General features: G+C 42.1%; 1 protein-coding gene across 1 annotated transcript; it reads right to left on the reverse strand.

Moving 5' to 3' along the window:
* Nucleotides 1-810: 810 nt before the first annotated feature.
* Nucleotides 811-6,570, reverse strand: cibar1 (CBY1 interacting BAR domain containing 1). The gene is made up of 9 exons (XM_079287774.1): nucleotides 6,440-6,570; nucleotides 5,765-5,999; nucleotides 5,577-5,645; nucleotides 4,439-4,540; nucleotides 4,135-4,179; nucleotides 3,440-3,544; nucleotides 3,143-3,256; nucleotides 1,997-2,116; nucleotides 811-1,188 (listed from the first exon to the last, which is right to left on the reverse strand). The coding sequence occupies exons 1-9, from the start codon at nucleotides 6,466-6,468 to the stop codon at nucleotides 1,066-1,068; spliced, it is 942 nt and encodes a 313-aa protein (XP_079143900.1). The 5' UTR covers nucleotides 6,469-6,570; the 3' UTR covers nucleotides 811-1,065.
* Between the last annotated feature and the right edge of the window lie 11,851 nt (nucleotides 6,571-18,421).

Below are 18,421 nucleotides of genomic sequence, written 5' to 3' on the forward strand. Positions count from 1 at the left end.
TGCGTTTGGAAAAGCTCTCTGACTCACTCAAACACATACTTTTATAGGTGATGACTCATTGCAACACGGGCCATTCAGATCCACAGTACACCAAAGTAAAACCGGTACGTGAGTGCGTGTCAGTGGGACTGGTTTTGCACACACATTAACCTTTATATGCATTGAGGTGCCGTCGCACAGAGGGCTGATGACACACCACCTACGCAGCTTTTATCTCGCAGCCGACGAGATAATCAGTGCCGCTGTAAGGGAGCTTTTGGTCGCCCTCATTTGTGTTGTATCAAACATCTTTGTTGCTTGCATGGCCGCTCCATGAATTCTGTTTGTGCAGGTGTGTGTACATGTGCGTATATGGTTTCTTTGTAAACGTGAAATAAACGTGTGCGTTTTGTACGTATGTACAAATCCAAGGGCAGAAACATGTTCAGTGTTTGGGCAGATGAGGAATAAAATGTGTTGAGTGACTCATGCAAGACAGACACAGGAGCCGTCAGCCTCCACTGTGGCAAACACATACTGTACCACACGCACATATATCCTGATAAACAGACCGAATGGTGCAAAATGTCCCCAGCTTCATTTGTACAACTTTAGCGTTTCTGTGGAAAAGATGAGTCACCATCAACTGCGCTCGTCACGTAACTACTGTCACTTAGGCCGATTCACATCCTTAACAATCTAATAACAATCAAACTCTCTGCTGCCATTGCTATGCAAAGTGAGCGAGGGTACACCACGTACTTATTATAGAACTGGAACAACACCAAATGGGACTTTTCTTTTTTTTTTAATTCATAAAGATGAATAACATGGTGCAATGTAGTTCCAGTACAATGTGATGTACATTTCGGAATATTTTATATAAAAAAATATGTAAGACAATAATTGGCTGGAATGTCAAAGACAAACGTCAGTAAAGAACATGTTCTCTTACACAGCTACAACACACTTGCACTACAATACTGCTCAGACCACCTGTGTGGTGATTTTTGGCAACGACACAGTAATATACCTTTAGGTATCCTTTTTTTGTTCCATACCGACAAACACAAAGTGAGACAAAAATTAATGTTCGTCATCTGTGTCTTCCTCTTCGTCTTCCTCCTCCTCCTCCGATTCGTCTTCATCCTCTTCGTCGGCCTCTTCCTCGTCGTCTCTTCTTGTCTGCCGACTGGAGGCTCTTTGTTGCTGTGACAACAAATAAACAGTCACTATGCACGTAGCAGGTAGTCATCTAGCCCAAATGGTGCTTCCGGTTTTCTCAGGTACGTGTGTGAACACGCCCAATATGCATCGAATTAATCAGGTTATATTTGTCGTGTAATACTATAAGAACATAAATGTGCCTCATGTTGAAGGACTGCCAAGTTCATATCATGGCATGACTATAATCTTAGAACAAGACTCTCTGTGTGCGTTGTCAGTTTTCCTCTGGAGTTTCTAGCATGCAAACGGGTCTGCAGTCCACCGTTCTAGCTGTGCCGTGTACCCGACTGCTTCTGTGTTTGTTGCTTAGCAGAGATTCCAGATTCCCACTGATAAAATGAAACCGAAGCATGATCTCGAGTTGTGGCGCAAGATGCATGCTGATGTCGTGCGAACAGCAATCTGGACATCTCTAGATACGACTTCCGAACACACCCCGTGAGACCGAAAGACAACAGAGGGGGGGGGGGGGGGAATGCATGATGTTACCGGCATGCGATGGTGTGTGTGTGGAGATTCAAGCTGAATGATGGCTGACGTAATGCTGCGTATACACTTTGGCACAACTGTTTCAGACATTAGTTATTTGAGCACCAGTCTCGACTAGTATGAGGAAGACTACTTGGTTCGAAAAAGGAAGGAGGAAAGTTTTTTTTTTATTTCGCCATCTCAATGAAACTTGCACAACTGCCAAATTCAAAGATAAAATACCAATACCATAACAGAAACTGAGAGCTTCTGGGGAAATTCAAATTTTCATCGGATCATCTATGCACTGTCTGTATCTTACCTGTAAGGTCCCTGATGTACTCAGGAAGGACCCGGTCCGATCGAGGGAGGCTTTGGAATTAGCTCGCACTATGTCTAAGCGTGACTGGTAGTCAGGGGGGTGCAGCGAGCTCCTGAACACCTGCCAAAGACAGTAGGCGCTACGTTTTTTTCCAAAGAGAAACAGGAGAATTGAAGCATTGCCTACACACACTTATCAGTAATCTTGGTGGGTCTCACTGAACATAATGCAAAATAATAGGCCCAGCCTTCACATACTGAGTGCACATTTTTAGTTAAGGGATTTAACGCAAATAAAATGTAGTCACAGGCGCAAAAACACACAACTTGAATAAACCAGCAAATCGACAACTGGCAGTCTTTCTTTAATCGCACAGAAACAAAGCAGTTCAACAGGTATGCCTCTGATAACACAGCAAACTGCCATTTAAACCACGCCAGAAATAGATTCCATAAGGACGCTCAATCAGGATTATCTTCATGCCTGTCATTGTGCCTTTTTCTGGTGATGATTATATCTCCCATGCTTTGTACTATGAGTCATTGAAAAACAGCCTCATCTGGGTTAGGAGTTTCGCTTCAATATGAATGGAAGGGAGATGATTCAGTGCAAAACACACAGATGAGATGGCAAGGGGTGGAGGGAAATAGCACACGGGCAACTGCAGGAGGAACCTTGCTCACTGAATCATTGATCCTTCGTTTTCTCACTACAGGCTTTGTCTCTTAAAATAGTAACAGCAAACGTCTCAAAGCAAACTGTAAACAGAAGAAAGTAGCTCGCTGTGACTCTGAATTGTGAAGAGTTCGCCGCAGGTTTCTTCAAAGTTACCACATGAGTTAGAGGGCGTGGACTATAGAGTATACACGAGCAATGAGTCGTTGAGTAAAGGCTGCATAAGATCATGATAGCGTGGACCTGTTAAATATAACCATCAGGTTAATCAAGTGCACGGCAGAGGGTGTACATAAAGCGAGGTCGGCGTTCATGTCACGTACATGAGCACATTTAAATATACGTCCTTTTCTGGGTTTGTCTGCGACACATGATGGCAGGTCGATAACTACACCCGAATTCACATCTTCAAACATTTCCTGTGCACAAACACACTAATGCCGGTGAAGCTTAAGCGGAGAGTCAGCCTACCTCCAGGTCCTCCTCCTCATCCACACTTTGAATGCTCTGGTAGGCCAAGGTGTACACCTCCAAGGCCTTTGCATGGAACGACATCTCCACTGTCACAAACTCACCAAAGATTTTCTATGAGGGGGAAACACATGGATAATAATTAAGTACTGAGTAGGCTTCAGCACTATTTAAATACATCACAATTACATGGTGGCCACAAGAGATGAAAAAGAGTTGTGACATGTCAAAAAAACAACTTCTTCAGACATGTACTGTATTTCCAACCACTGAAATAGTACTTAATTTGAGGCAGACCTTGATGTCCCGGATCTTCTGCTTCTCAAACTCATCTATGGTCTCCTCCAGCTGCCTGGTGGTCCGTGTGGCATCCATGGTTGCTCTCTGGAGCTCACTTTCAGCCTAATGGGCGGACAAATTAATATACAACATACTACAAAACATATCAGACCAACACAAGAGGTTATGGCTAGAGAACAACCATGTATTAACATAGAAATTCAACAGTATTCCTTTATGCTTGTTGATTTACTTCAATTAGAAAATGAATACTTGATACCCAGGCCAAAAGCTTTCAACAGCAGAGCTGCAGTATCATAGCTTTCACACCTTCAGTTCCAGTCCCACATATCTGCATAAGCTCACATGCTAATGTGCTCTTTAAAACAGGAAGGGGGAAAACAATAGCTTCTGCAATTTTGACATGTGTGTATCATGCATGCAATTTAACACCTTAACTACACACATCTGAAAAGGATCCGAGCTGTATAAAATAAGCTGCTGCTATTACTTTAGTTTCCCATAAGTGCTGCAGGTTGTGTACGTGTAGAACCGGTGTGACAATGGAGAAACTCCAGGGAGTTTATAGGTTTGTGAGTGAGTTTCAAGTAACTTCCAAGACGCGCTTCACATCTAATGAGTCATTTCTGTCCATTTGTTCCACCTCCATTTCAATGGAAATGTGTGTTTATTTTTTATCTTTGTAGTCCTACATCACCAGGGATGAGATGCACACACAACATGGGACACACCTGAGACTGAAAGCGTGGTCAAGGAAACATCAAAAATACATGAGCTTTCATGACAACCGATGAGACGATACTGTAAAGTAAAACCTTTTTGGACTAGACAAGATAAACATTCAAGATGGATCAAAGTTTATTTTTCTGCTGCAATATTAATCAATATCTAAAATGAACCAGGAATGAAGCTACGCTCAAGATGTTGCCTGCAGCATACAGGTGGTTGTTGTAAGAAAGAAAGTTACTTGTCTGTTTGGTATTCGAGCAAGGATACAATAATCTGCCTGTCTGATGGGTTCCGCTGTCTGGTCCGTTCAAGCTGAGCCATCTGTTTAGCTTCTCTGTCTCTGGCACTCTGAGCCGCCTTCAGATCCTCCTGCATGGATGCACAAGCACACACGGACAAAGTCGTCAGTATGACAATGATTGTCAATTATTTACACATTTATGTCCGGACATAATCAAACAAACATTTGGTATAGCTCAGTGTTTCCAGATCGAGACCTCAAGCACACCCTGTCGTGCAGGTTTTCTGTGTTATTTTTACTCTGATACAGTTTGTAAGGTTTTTTTTTGACACGTTCACTCTGCCTATACAATGACCAGTCACGATCAGGAGCAAAGTTTTCTTTAAACACACTAAAAGGTGTTAAATTCAGTACTTGAGTTTTAATAAAAAGATGACTTGAAAAAGAGGCAATCTTTAAATAGCACTTTGCAACAGCGGGTGACCAGACAACACGAGGCAACGTGACTAATTAAAAAATCTATGGCAACATAGTGTGAGAGGTCATATGTTCTTTTATGCAGAACATTGCTTTTAATCCGAAAACAAAATGCTGAGGGGGGAGATAATGACACAGGTGCAAAGAAGTGGGAAGTCATCATTAAATCAACACTGACCTCATGTGGCCATGCAGTGGTAATACACACTGACAGTAAAGTTGCCCCTAAACCCCTATTCTCATCCTTGTAGGCCAGAACACATTACATCTTGAAACATGTGGGCCATTTAAAAAAAAAAGATGCAATAACTTAGATGTAACTGAAACACAAGTAAGAGACGTGATATGGAGAAAGGCAGACACGGTGAGCAATCGCCCCATCTTTGAGGCATGCTCCATTCTCTGACAACATTCTATCTCACTGGCAGCCGGAGCAGCATTACCTGCGTTTCTGTAGAACTGTGTTTAAAATATTATGTCTCAACAAGGAAGAATAAGACAGATAACATCAGTTACACAAATGTTAAATATCTAAAGACTTTTGCCTTATTCAGAGTAAACTAGTTATGAAACAGGTTTCTCTTTGAGGACCCACTGTACTGGAACATGGTTAAAGCTGTCTGTCATTTGGCTCACTTTAGAATCAGTAGAGATGTCAACATGGCTGCAGCTCACAGCAACACTTACCCTTTTACGCTTCACTACAGCTCCATAGCTTTTTAATGGCTCTATGACTTTGGCTTCAAGTCTTTCCACCTGTAAGGCAAATACGTTTCCATCAGGTTCTGTTCTTACCCACCACATTTAGACTGCGAGATGAATATAAAATGATGAATGAAGTCAAAGCAGCGGGAGCTAAAATGCAGCAGTTTTACCTCAGCTTGGCGGTAGTCTTGAATCTTGGCCAGGTGGTCTGCAAACTGCTTCATACCCCTCTTCAGGTGTGGCGTTTCTGTGTCTGCATACACGCTGATTTCCCGAACCAGGACATCCGACTTGTCTCGTAGTCTGGCTGTTTTACGGACATAGGCGGCAAACAGTTGGCACATTTCTCCAAAATGTTTCTCCACATTGGTGATGTTTTCCTGGATCTTTCTGGTCTGGCTGTCCCTGGAGAGAAGAGATTATAATGTGTTTTTCTTGTAGCAGCTCATCGATCACGAAAACATCTTGAGGATGCGTTAGTCCCGTAAAAGCCATTCATTTAGTAACAGCCGGCGTTAGTTTCCGTTATAGAAAATGTCATCTTACAAAAGGTAACGCTTGCATTTGCGCGTTATTTTGAGGATTATAAACTGTTTTAGCTGACAGAGTTAGAAGTCAATTTGGGGATTACAATGTTATCATTCTCTAACGCTGAAGGCGTCTTGTGTTTAACTCATAACGTTACTGATGAGCAGGTAACTTGTTCCTGGTTATATCTGTAAATAATGTAAAGCGTGAAAGCACAAGTTGGCTGAGCGCTAGCTTAACATATGCGGGTTTGTCTAGTTCCCCTACAACTCGCTGGCGTTAAATGAGGAATTCGTTTGACGCAGTGTGTCCCTTACCTCGCTCTTGCATCGGGTGTACGGCTCATCTTTGCAGAAAGGCAGTAAATTAAATGTTTTCCGGGTTCAGGCAAGCCTATCTGGACGCAGATTTAGCGCGAGCAAGCTAACTATGCTGTGTCTCTCCCAAGCTAGCACGCCAGTCTCCCGTTTCCATGGAGTCCCTGGCGTTTCCGCTTGAGCAGTGGCTTCTGGGAAATTGAGCCGTTTATTTACCTATCTGTCTTTACGCTGCACTAGTACGTCAAAGGATAATATTGACATGTTTTTCCTTATTCATCAGATCTTTAATCAACCGGAGTAATTTCTTGGCATATTAAGATTAAACATAGAATACATATATAAAATACCATAGTAATAGATTACACAACCCAACAGTATAAAGCAGCCAAAATGATGCTATATCCACCTTTACTGCTCTCCATCCAGTCCACACACTGACTAAATGCTGCTTCTCCATATATGCATGCTGGGAACAGTTAGCAGTCCTCTACTTAATGATATGAGAGGTCATTAAATACAGTCAGAGGTGTATTTTGGTGAAATGCCATTTTGAGACTTACAGACAAGCAGCAGTATTTTAATTTAAACTTTCTTCCCTGACATATTGGAAGCCGGTGAAGATACCTGACAACTGGTGTGTTGTGTTTGGTTTTCTTGGCCTTCATGACTCGAGCAGCAGCATTCTGTATGAGCTGAAGTTGTATGAGAGTTTTTTTAGGGGAGATCAGAGAAAACAAACATTGCCGCAATCTAACCTGCTGGAAATGAAAGCATGGATTAGTTTCTTCATGTTTCAGTCTGAAATTATCCTCCCAATCAATGTTCAAGCTAAAAACAAATCTGCACAATGACTTAAGGAAACCGTCTTATAGGCCTTGTAGTAAAGTAGTACAAAATAATACATAAATGAAAACAAAGCAGGAAGTAAAGTCTTTTGTTCATCAAGACAAGAAAGCTTTAAAAGCAATCATGAAATCTGTAATATTGCATCATACCTGTTAGAGATATTAACCACAATATCAAACAAGTAATTGGATAATCTCCATGGTTTCTCTCCTTGGCTGGAACATCCCTGCTGGTTTTTACGGCTTCTGTAATTCCACAAATAGACCAAGGTACATTGCCTACATTGCAACAAAGAGAGACACAAATGGTCCTTTTCAACAACAGCTTGACTGCTTTTGAGCTGGTGCCAAGAGCAGACTTTGTGATCACTGAAATGAATGGAGGCCTCATTGTAATTCCCTCCTCTGTGTTTGGGAATGCATGAATGTCACCAGCTGCTACATCTGCTCCTCTGTGGAAAATGTCCAAAAACCTTAATTATCACGCTTAATCATCCATGGGATTGAAGCAGGGGAGATCCCACTGTAACAGATTGGCGATGTAAAACACGGCCATTGCATTGAGCTGTGTGCCTGGAATCCCAAGAGGAGCTGGTTTATACTCTCTGGTACAGCTGATGCTGGTATAGATTCATTTTTCAGTGAAATGCTTCTGGTTTAACCTTCCGCTGCTCCGGCTGAGGGGTCATTACATCATTATAAAAAAAAAAGGTGACAATCTAATACAGATAACATTTTTTTGAGTGATGACATCCTACATGGCTTCTTGTGTACAGTCAAGTAAGCACCTTTAGATTTATGCTGAGTACAGAGTGTTGTAATGAATTTCCTGGAAAAATGATTCAGGCCGTGTGAGTTTTGATTAAACGGCATCAAGCTAAATTTACAAGGTCAATTTTACTGTAATTCAAGACTATACATGTACACAGCAGAATATAAGTGTGTTTACTCAGCTCAATATGACTAATAATAACACAGAACATGGATAAACACATATGAAACAACCGTACATGTCCAAAACAAATATAAGCAGTTGTAATGCAAAAAATGGCATCGGTTAAAGTGCACATTTTCTATCCATTACTGTCGGTCTGTGTGGGTGTGTGACTGTTTAGTGCAAGTGTGTGTGTGTGTGTGTGTGTGGAGGAGGTTAAATGGAGTTGTAGAGTCTATTACATAATCTGGCATCGATTGCAGCGGTTAGTTACAGATGTTTATGTTTCTACAAGGAGTCGGTGAACATTTTTGCATGATTTGTCAATGCATTACAGTTGCAGTAAGTCAAAGCAGAGTTTCTCAGCTTCTTCAGTGTGACTGCATTACTCAACCACATGGTGGCAATCCGCTTCCATTCGTCACTTTGCCAAAGCTCTCAACAGGAATTTGCACGGTTACAGGTGGATTCTGAGCCGTTTGTGCACATAAAGAGTCCACCGACTCGCTTCTTTCGTCATCATATGTTTACATTATTCAGGACTCCCTGGCAGTAACCCAGGACTCGATCAAAACATTCTACTGTAACAAATATAACAGATGTCTGTCTAGCCGGTGTCCTGCAGGATCTTTCTGTTGAAAGAAGCCCGGGGCTGTCGAGTTATTTGCGTTGGCTGCTGGTAAATGTATTCAGGAGAGGTGGCATCTTTTTCGACGGTGCATCTGACTTTCTTAAAGAACAGATGGTGTTGTTTCCAAACTATCAATTAGCAAGGAGAGGGTAGCAACCACGAGCAGCTCTCCCTGCCTCGTTCATGCTCGCTCTCTCTCTCGCTCTCTCTCGCTCTCTCGCTCTCTCCCTCTGTGCCCTCTTGTTCAGTCTTCTCTCTGTTTCTCTTTCTGCCTGACTCTCCCCCTCTGCAGCCCTCTACTCCACAGTGGCGGTACGACACTGGAGCAACGTGTGGCCTGCTGAACAGATCGGGAGTGACATATGTCAGACGTGGGGGGACTTAGCGGGGCAACCAAGTATGTCTCCCCCAGCGTGTGTTTGCTGTGCGTGTGTGTGCGTGTGTGTGTGTGTTCACTCTTACCCTTCAGGTACGAGTCCTGGTGTGAAGACTCTAGACTTGAGGTCCGCCCCCCCCCTCACAGAGGATCTCATACAGCTTTAGATTCCCTGTTAATAACAAGGAGTCTGTGGGAGGTGTGTGTGTGTGTGTGTTCAGGGATGTGTGTGTGCTGAGGATTATGAACAGTGTGATATCTTGTTTGCCACTTGGTGCATAAAATTAAATGACATGCCAAGAGTCAATATTTCATCATGCTGATTTTGGCATACCTCGCTCTCCTTCCTCTCGCGGCTGCATTCCTGTGATTCGGCAGAGGGACACAGCACTGCTCTCTTGGAGAAATGAACCCTGAAACATCCAGTGGGAGTTATAGTCCTCCACTCTCTGCACTGAAAACTCAGTTTTCAGTGTTGCAACTTTTAGTCCTTAAATTAAGAATTGATTTGTTCTCGGATGCAACTCAACGCTCCCCTGGAGAGTTTGTGAATGAAAAAGCAAAACTCCTCAAAGCTATCATACAGACAATCAACACGTCAGTCTCAAACCTAACATCCAACTAAACTTCAGTGAAGCTCAGCCGTCAGCTTTGAATACAATGCAGTGGTGTTGGGAATCCTGTCTACTGTCATAGCAACATCTCTCCTGATGAAGTCTTTTTGCAGATGAACATCAGTGTGACATCACACATTAACAAGATGTCGCAGGTCTTTTCTCCCTGTGCACAGACGGCCACGATTAGTGGCTCAGAATCGCACATTACAGAAATATGAAATTCAGCGATATTCCCCTTTAACTCCAGCAACCTTGAACAAAAGTCCTCCCACTGCAGTTGAGTGGGTGCTTGAAGGGCAAGCCAATGCAGACACGGTCCAGTGCTTTTATTGACCCAATGAAAAACCTCTCCGTGTCTCCAGGGACTTGGAGCTCAGGTTAGGGTCTTTGTTGTCTGCGTTCATTAGTGTCTCCTTTGCCATCTCTGTCTCTCTCTCTTCCTTTCTCCATCTCTGTCTCTCTTACTCTCTCTCTCTCTCTAACACGTCCTTCTCTAACTCCCTCACTCCCTCGCTGCTGCTCTTTTACCCCCGAGGAGCTGGAGAAGAAAATGTCACCAGATCAAATTAGTGTGAGCCTCCAACACTGCCTGTCTGCCTCTGTCTGTCTATTCCACCGAGTGAAAGCATCACTCACGGATGTTTCTAGAAGTTTATTTGTGTCCAAACTTTACCTTCCCCAGGTATGCTACTCTATGACTCTTGTAATAAACAATTTTTTCTTAAAGTTGGTTTAAAGTAAACTTCTACTGTGTTTTTTTTTTTTACGGGATAATACTTTTTTTTAAGTCTCCCTTAAAAGATGCAAGTATGAAAGTAACGCATCGATTATCTTGTATTAAGATAAAGGACATAATACGTTTGCAATTACATAATAACAAAGACATTGTCTGATATTTTTACTAAATGCTAGGCAACCTCTCCTTTTTAATGTCTTTCTGCTCAGCTAACCTTCATCTGTCTCCAGCTTCTCATTTAACAGACAAATATGAGAATTGTACCAATCCTCTCATCTAACTCTCTGCAAGAAAGTCATTCAGCTTATTTCCAAAAAACGTACTTCTGATTTCATGTCAAATAATTCTTGAATCACTTTCATCATGTCATTGAACGAGGACGGCCACACAATGGCGTTTTGAAAAAGCCTTAATCTCACACCCGGTCTTTTTTGCAATGTTACCACCACCACATAACTTATTCATAGCGCATTTCATATTCATAGCCTTCTTTACTTCACTGAGACGCAGCGGACATAGTGATTTCTCTCTCGCTCTGGCGTTATTTACCTTAATGCATTTTGGTGGAGGTAGAGGGAGTGTTGCCAGACGTCCGTCTTTGCAAACAGATGACTTTAATGCATGTTAACCTTGGCGGCAGTAAAAGGCCTCACCATTATTCCTCTTAAACTGTGTCTATCAGAGTCCATTGGGGAGAAACTGGAGCACTTCCAGGACCGACCGCAAAAGAGCCCTAATTGAAAATGACTTCAGACTATTGAAAGAGAGGAAGAGGCTTTGGCAGAGGGCACACTATTGTGTGTATTTATGAGTATTAAGAGGTGGGGAAAATATAGTTTGTGTGGATCATCATGTAAATAAAAACGATCTTCTTGGCTAAATGTAAACCATTTCTGTAAAAAAGAGGAGGCAGAAATGAACAAGAAACAAAATGGTCGAGAGTAAGACTGAAAGGAACACACAGAAGTCCATTTCCATGGTGCTTCATCACAGGCAGATGAAAGTGGCCGCTGTCCTTCTGCTATCAATATGCAAATGGGAAAAATGGCCCTTGAGTGCGGGGAGCAGTTCCCTCAAGTGCATTCATTAGCCACCGTTAGCATAATTGATTCCCAGTCCTGCCATAAAACTGGTCACTCCCCGTGCCTCTCGCTCTGGGGGATGCTGTGGGGACTTCACGGGCTAACTTCAATCATAAATCATTAAAGGACACTAGTAGCCAATGGACTGTGCCGAGGCCCCATAGACGTGCGAGCAAAAGTAATACTGTCACTGATGTCTAAATCATCGATGTGACATACAAAGGTGCCTACAGGCTGACACATCCTACACTCCACTTCTCTATCCTCATTTCGTAACTCTGTGTCATAAAAATGCTCTGTAATTAAGGCAGCATGGCCCTCGACACGGCATATGTCAGAGATGCAGTTGTTGGATTTGTGCCAGAAACTATTTGGGCAATTGCTTAATATTTGACTTCATGTCATTGTTGTAATATTTTATAAAAACTTGCGAATTAGCTGTACAATTGATAAGCTTTGATTCTTATTGTTATGACTCTTACAGTTAAAGGTACAACTGGAAGATGATTTGCTTGTGTGCACAGAGCCATACAGAAAATATGTTCAAACTAATGAATATTCGAAGAGGTGCACCTCAGTCGTGAGTTACTTTGGTAATTAAATGAACATCAGGACTGTAGACTGGTTGCTGCAGAAGTCATGATAGCTATTACGTTCTTCAGCCGTATTTCTCTCTCCAGCGTCACCATTCAGAGGAGAGAGAGAGAGAGAGAGAGAGAGAGAGAGAGAGACTGACTTGAATATATTTATATATGGTAGTAAATAGCGCGAGCTAGATGTTATTGTAATGTTTCGGACCTTTGCCCGAGGAGATTTTCTCGATCTGGACCTTTTGGAATTTGAGTTGAATAGCCCTGGTCTATGTGGTTACAGATATTCTCTCCATCCAACCTTCCCCAGATGGAGGGAAGGTTGGATGGAGAGAATATCTGTAACCACATAGAAAATATGTTCCTTCCCTCCATCCCTCCTCTGTACAGTCTAATTAAACTCATCAAGTTGTGCCCCTCAGAAGCACAGAGCGAGTGAGAGGGACAGAGAGAGAGAGTAAAGAATGAAAGTGGCATGCTCGTGATGTATCGCCGCCTCGCAAAATAAAGCATATTCATAAAGAATATTCATTACCTCCACCAGCCATCCCACAGATGGCCAGAAAATTGGCTTTGTGTTGAGATGTGGATTCAGGCATGCATATTAATGGCAGACAGATGTAAACGCATATTCATATTCTTTGGCTCCTTTTTTTTCTGACACACACAATGATAATGCATCCACTTAGGAGAGGGGGAAAGGGGCTGCATCCGGGAAGCAATTCACCTCTAATGTGCTGGTGGGTTATTAGCTTTTTGTCCGATTGGCAGTGTGTCCCTATTTGTCTCGTGTGTGTGTGTGTGTGTGGGGAGTTGCCCCATCTAGATTTAACTCTCTCTCAAATTCAAGTAGCTTTATTGGCGCGATGTAACACTGTACGTGTAACCAAAGCATATTAAAATGTTGAAAAGTATTCAAATCAATAAAATAAACTGAAATACATAAAGTCCAACCAACTTAAAAGTTGGTTGGACTTTATGTATTTGTCCCTCAGTTTATGGCAGGCAGCAACGTACAGGAGGCTGCTGCCAGCTCACAGCTCTTATAGTCCTGCTCCAGTAGCTGTGGAGCTTTGGTTCTTGAAAAATTTGCTTTTTTTGTCACATTTGGTGAGGAGGTGTAGCTCTGTTTCAGGCTCACTCTATCTATCTATCTATCTATCTATCTATCTATCTATCTATCTATCTATCTATCTATCTATCTATCTATCTATCTATCTATCTATCTATCTATCTATCTATCTATCTATCTATCTATCTATCTATCTATCTATCTATCTATCTATCTATCTATCTATCTATCTATCTATCTATCTATCTATCTATCTATCTATCAAGTAGATAGATAGATAGCTCTCTCTCTCTCTCTCTCTCTCTCTCTCTCTCTCTCTCTCTCTCTCTCTCGCACACACACTCAGTGTGAGGCTTTGACTTGTCACTGCTAATTGCATCAAAATGTTTTACTTTTTCTTGCAAAAATATGCATTTGTTTTGCGAGTGTGACTGCTCATATGATGCTCTGAAAGAAGTCTGAACTCTGTCTCCACTGCCTCCATTTGCTCGCCCCGTCACTTCCACAAGAGGACAGTAGTGTTCTCTTGTCAGATACTCCTTCAAAGCCAGACCACAACACTGCCTTCATAACGTCAACATTGATGGTATGTAAATGATAGTCCTTAATAAGGTTCACACAGTCAGCGCCGAAGAAAGCCTATTTTTGCAAACAGTGAGCATGTGTGGCCAGGTTTTGTTGACATCTTGAGATATTTGCAGGGATGGCGAGAGGGATGAATATGATTAACTAAAGACACTATTAATATAAGAAATACTCCAGAACAATGGGAAATAATAATCAAACTATTCCACTCACACCTGTGGCTCAAGTACTGTAGCCACTGCTCCAATAGCCGACCCCAGGGCTCCCCTACACATATTAGATCTCATCTGTTACAGCCTATATATGTCACTGTGAGAATAGAGGAGGGTTTTAATAGAAATGGCCTCATAAACTCTCAATCGTGTAACAGGGCGCCGCTCAATTGGAGTAAAACCTTCTTTGTGTAAGTGTGTGCCAATATGGAAAATTAAAGCCAGTTAATAAAAAGCAGCGCTAAATCAATGGTAGCCATAAAAGTTACAGGGTGATATTAAAATGTAGGGGGGAGAGGGGGATCGGTGGTGGCATTAACACGCTGGGCCTGAATTATCATGTTAATTTAATATCCAGTCTTCAAATGAAGCAGAAAGCCCAATAAAGGTCAATTAAGCAACTACCCTCCCATTGCCATTTGGAATTTTATGGCCTCATCTGAATCATTGAGCTGGTACCAGGTCCAAGGGGCCCTACTGGCTGCTGGACACCTTTGGGACCCAATGAGTGGACAAGCTTTCAAGATCTGAGTTCACAAAGACAGCTCTGTGATTGCAGCTCCACCATGGCCTTAATAACGATTTTGAATTATAGATGTTATTCTTGCTGCTGCACACAAGAACAATGTTGACACATCCAGGTCCCACTTTATGCAGCCTGAATGCAGCAGTTGAACGCCAAGTCGTATTCCAACATGAACTTTCCACCCCTGTGGGTTTTAAATGTGAGCAGGCTCGGTTTCCATCACGTTGTGCTGCAGAGAGCAAGATCACTTCCTACAACTGTGGTATTGTCAAACTTTTTGATTCCTCCAAAAGAAATAGAAATGTGGATCTCATCCTGCTGACAACTAGTAGACAAGAATAGACTACTCGCTCCATCTGCTTATTTATCTATCCGACCTCTTTGTATGTCTTGACATTTAAGTACATTTTTGTTCCCATTTCAGATTTTAATAAATAAAACACAAAACCAATGAATTCCATTATTAACTAGAATTATTTAACGCATAAAGCAGCATGTATTTAGGTACAAAAAGGTTTCTTCATCAGATTGCAGTCCTTTCTCTTATATGCACTTGCTGCAAGTGACATAATGTCATTTCCATTGATCAAGCCTCTGTGTCATTTAAATAATAAGCTGTAACCTGTGTGTTCATCCCCAGTGTTCTGCATTAAATGGCATCTATTTTTATATATGTCTGTGGATTGACCTTCCATGGTCCCAAAGGATAGAATTATTGATTAGGCCAACCTCACGACTGGAAAGACTTGCTAGTATATCAAATAACTGACCAAAATAATGACAACTCACCTACCCTCTCCGCTATAATAGGAGTGGTAACTGAAGTTTAATATCGATGTCCTCTGACACTTGGGTGAATAAGCAGTCAAAAAAAATGATGAATAATTCCCATGCAAGCACAATATAAGTATTGACCACTTATTGACCACCTCAAGCTAGCCTGCTGCATTGACATGGCTTCATGCAGATCCATAGTCTTATGAATAAATCATACTGAGCTAGTTAGAGCCAGTCTTTCAAGGTTTGCGGTTCATAAACAAAAGAAGAACCTCTGCTGTTGTGTGACCTGCAAACGCGATACTGTTTTAATTGCCTCTGATGTCTGTGACGACACAAGGATAAAGACTCCACGGCACAAATGCACTCCTCATCGCACAACACCTGACCTCATTATCATTCCAACATCCACAGTGATATCTTGTTTGTATCTGTTGCATTGTTTGAGTTGGTGCACAATGTCCACCACGGACAGGAAATTGGGAGCGAGGGAGAGACGACATGCAGCACAAGGGCTGCAGGTCAGATTTGAATCCAGGCTGCTAAATTCAATATTCAGATTCATTGATGTAGCAGGAGACGACTATCTGCAGTGTAAAGATATAGTGGAGTAATAAAGTCGCTCTCCTTCTGTGTGTGTGTTGTAATCTGAGTGTCTCCTCGCTTTGTTTACGTATCCGGGCCGACCTCTCACGCATTCCGTTGTGCTCTACCTTCTAGGTAATGGCCGTAATGTTGAGAGCCACGTGGAGGCAATATATAGATGTATGCTCTGAATTTAGTGTTGAACACCTTTGAGTAAATACTTTGAGAAATCCAGTAGCCACACTACATATTACCTACCTACTTATTCTATAACTGGCCCGTGTAACCTTGCTCATTACTGTTTTGTTATCGGCGCAAGTTCAGTTTCCACGATATTATAGCTGAAACAAAAGTCAGTTATTGCCAGAAAATGAATCGACAACTATTTTCATCATCAGTGAATCTGTCAAGTCATTTGTCAGACCAAAACGTCTCGTGTGTTGAGAAGATTCACACTAACGAATAAACCGAAACCTGACCTAAACAAGGTTACGAGTTATTGTTTATTAAATGTGTGAAACTCTGAATATGTATCCTGACTGTTGAGTATCAATTCCTTCCTTATTGAAAATTGCATTCGATGCTTTTACAGCAATCACCATGAATACTCTGGAACAGGACAACGGTGTTGCAGATGCTGGTCTGACCCTTTTGGGCAAAACTAAAGTGCAAGCACTGGCTTGTGGCACACATGGCTTGTGCATTTTTAAATGCATGATATACATAAATGCATAATATACAACAGTTCAGCAAAATGCTACAGCGGAAAGTGAGCATCCGTGCTTCGTTCCACATGCTACGCATCTGGATAGTATCTGGGTGCATTACATGAGTGAATGGGTAGTGACCCAGATTCTGTAATGGGATTTTAGGTGTCTAAAAAAAAATTTGAATTGCTTTTTTTCCCCCCCCAACTCTGACAGATGTTCCTTTTTGATAATTACACAAACATTAAACCAGGAAGACACTGATATGAAAGACACAGCAAAAAAAAGCACCACTATACATATGCAGTAGTATGGATTTGTTTGTGAACGATGCCATGGTTTGACGATGTGTCCTTCATCTTGCGTGCCACTATGATGAAACATTTATCCCGTGCTTGTGGCTCCTGCCTGAATTCTTCAAATCCTAGAGCAGCGTTGCTCTCCATTTACAGTCGAAATAGCTTTGGGCCTTTTGTTTATCACGAGAAATAAGATATCAGATATTCCAGTATACGCCCAGAGAACACACGCACAGTCTTTGCTGCCCGAACATGCCCGTGAAGCCACGCTGTGCTGAAGGCAATCTGTCTCCCCAACCCAGAACGACCATCTGTCATCAGTGTAGATCAATGGAGATGATAGATGGGGAGGGCTCGCTGTGCTGACAGAAGCACTGAGACAGGAGTCCAGGAACCACCACGGTTATGGTGCGTGGTCCTGACCCAGCAGGCAAAAGCCCTGATGTTGATCTCGCATTCGTGCTGAGGTTCGGTTGACACGACTTTGGACTGTCAAGAAATCTACAGACTGGTTTTTGAAAATTCAAATCAATTCTAGTCAGTTTTCCGGGTGTTGCATGTGTTTGGAGCACTCACCCACTTTGCCTTTGCTCCTGTGCCAGAAGCGTTATAAATTTGCTTCAAATAATTCATTTTCCGATAAGCACTTAGTGTGTTGATGTAAAACAAGGCAAGAAAACAAGCAGAGAATGGACTGCGCCAAGTCTGCCTCTACTCATCTCAAAGCATGACATCCCAACAAGCAGACCAAACCGGTTTGGATTCATCCAGTGAAATCAAGAGGACTGGACATAATTTGATGAAGCCCATTTCACACTTGCTGAGAGAGAGATGGACGGTCCGAGGCTTGTTAAAATCCCCGGGGTTTTGAACAAGAGCGTCGGAGCATTTCCAACACTCGTCATTCTTAACACAGAGGAATAGACAAAGTGAAGGGCTTTTCTCCAATTTTAGACACCAAAATTGAATTCTGAGGTAACAGAGGCTCCTCTGTGGGATATATCCCTCATCTGTATTCGCTCACCACTCTCCTCCACATAATCTCAAATATGTTTCTTTTCTCATCTTGTTTGAAATATTTTGAGATGTTGAATTTAAAAAATAAAGGTGACCTCGACACAAAAACAAAACAAAATACAATTAATACTGCAACAACAAATGCACGCACATAACAATTCTGATTACTTTCCCTCTGGTTGTTCTCATAAAAACAAGCACAATGACCACACAATGACCTGGATACAGCCTTACTGGTTCACATGTACTGACACACACACACACACACACACACACACACACACCTCCCTCTCTTATACACCCGGGCAGTGGGGATTGCTTCGGAAAAACAGCACCTGCTCCTCCATTTGAAAACTATTTAGGGAGGCATCAAACTCTATCAGGGCAG

Source organism: Melanostigma gelatinosum (genome assembly GCF_949748355.1).
Source record: "Melanostigma gelatinosum genome assembly, chromosome: 17".
Taxonomy (NCBI): domain Eukaryota; kingdom Metazoa; phylum Chordata; class Actinopteri; order Perciformes; family Zoarcidae; genus Melanostigma; species Melanostigma gelatinosum.

Coding starts and splice junctions, on each gene's coding strand:
- cibar1 (XM_079287774.1), bottom strand. CDS start 6,468: ATGAGCCGTACACCCGATGCAAGAGCGAG. Junction 5,646..5,764: donor AAGACTACCGCCAAGCTGAG/GTAAAACTGCTG, acceptor TTTGCCTTACAG/GTGGAAAGACTTGAAGCCAA. Junction 3,545..4,134: donor TGCATCTCATCCCTGGTGAT/GTAGGACTACAA, acceptor TCCGCCCATTAG/GCTGAAAGTGAGCTCCAGAG.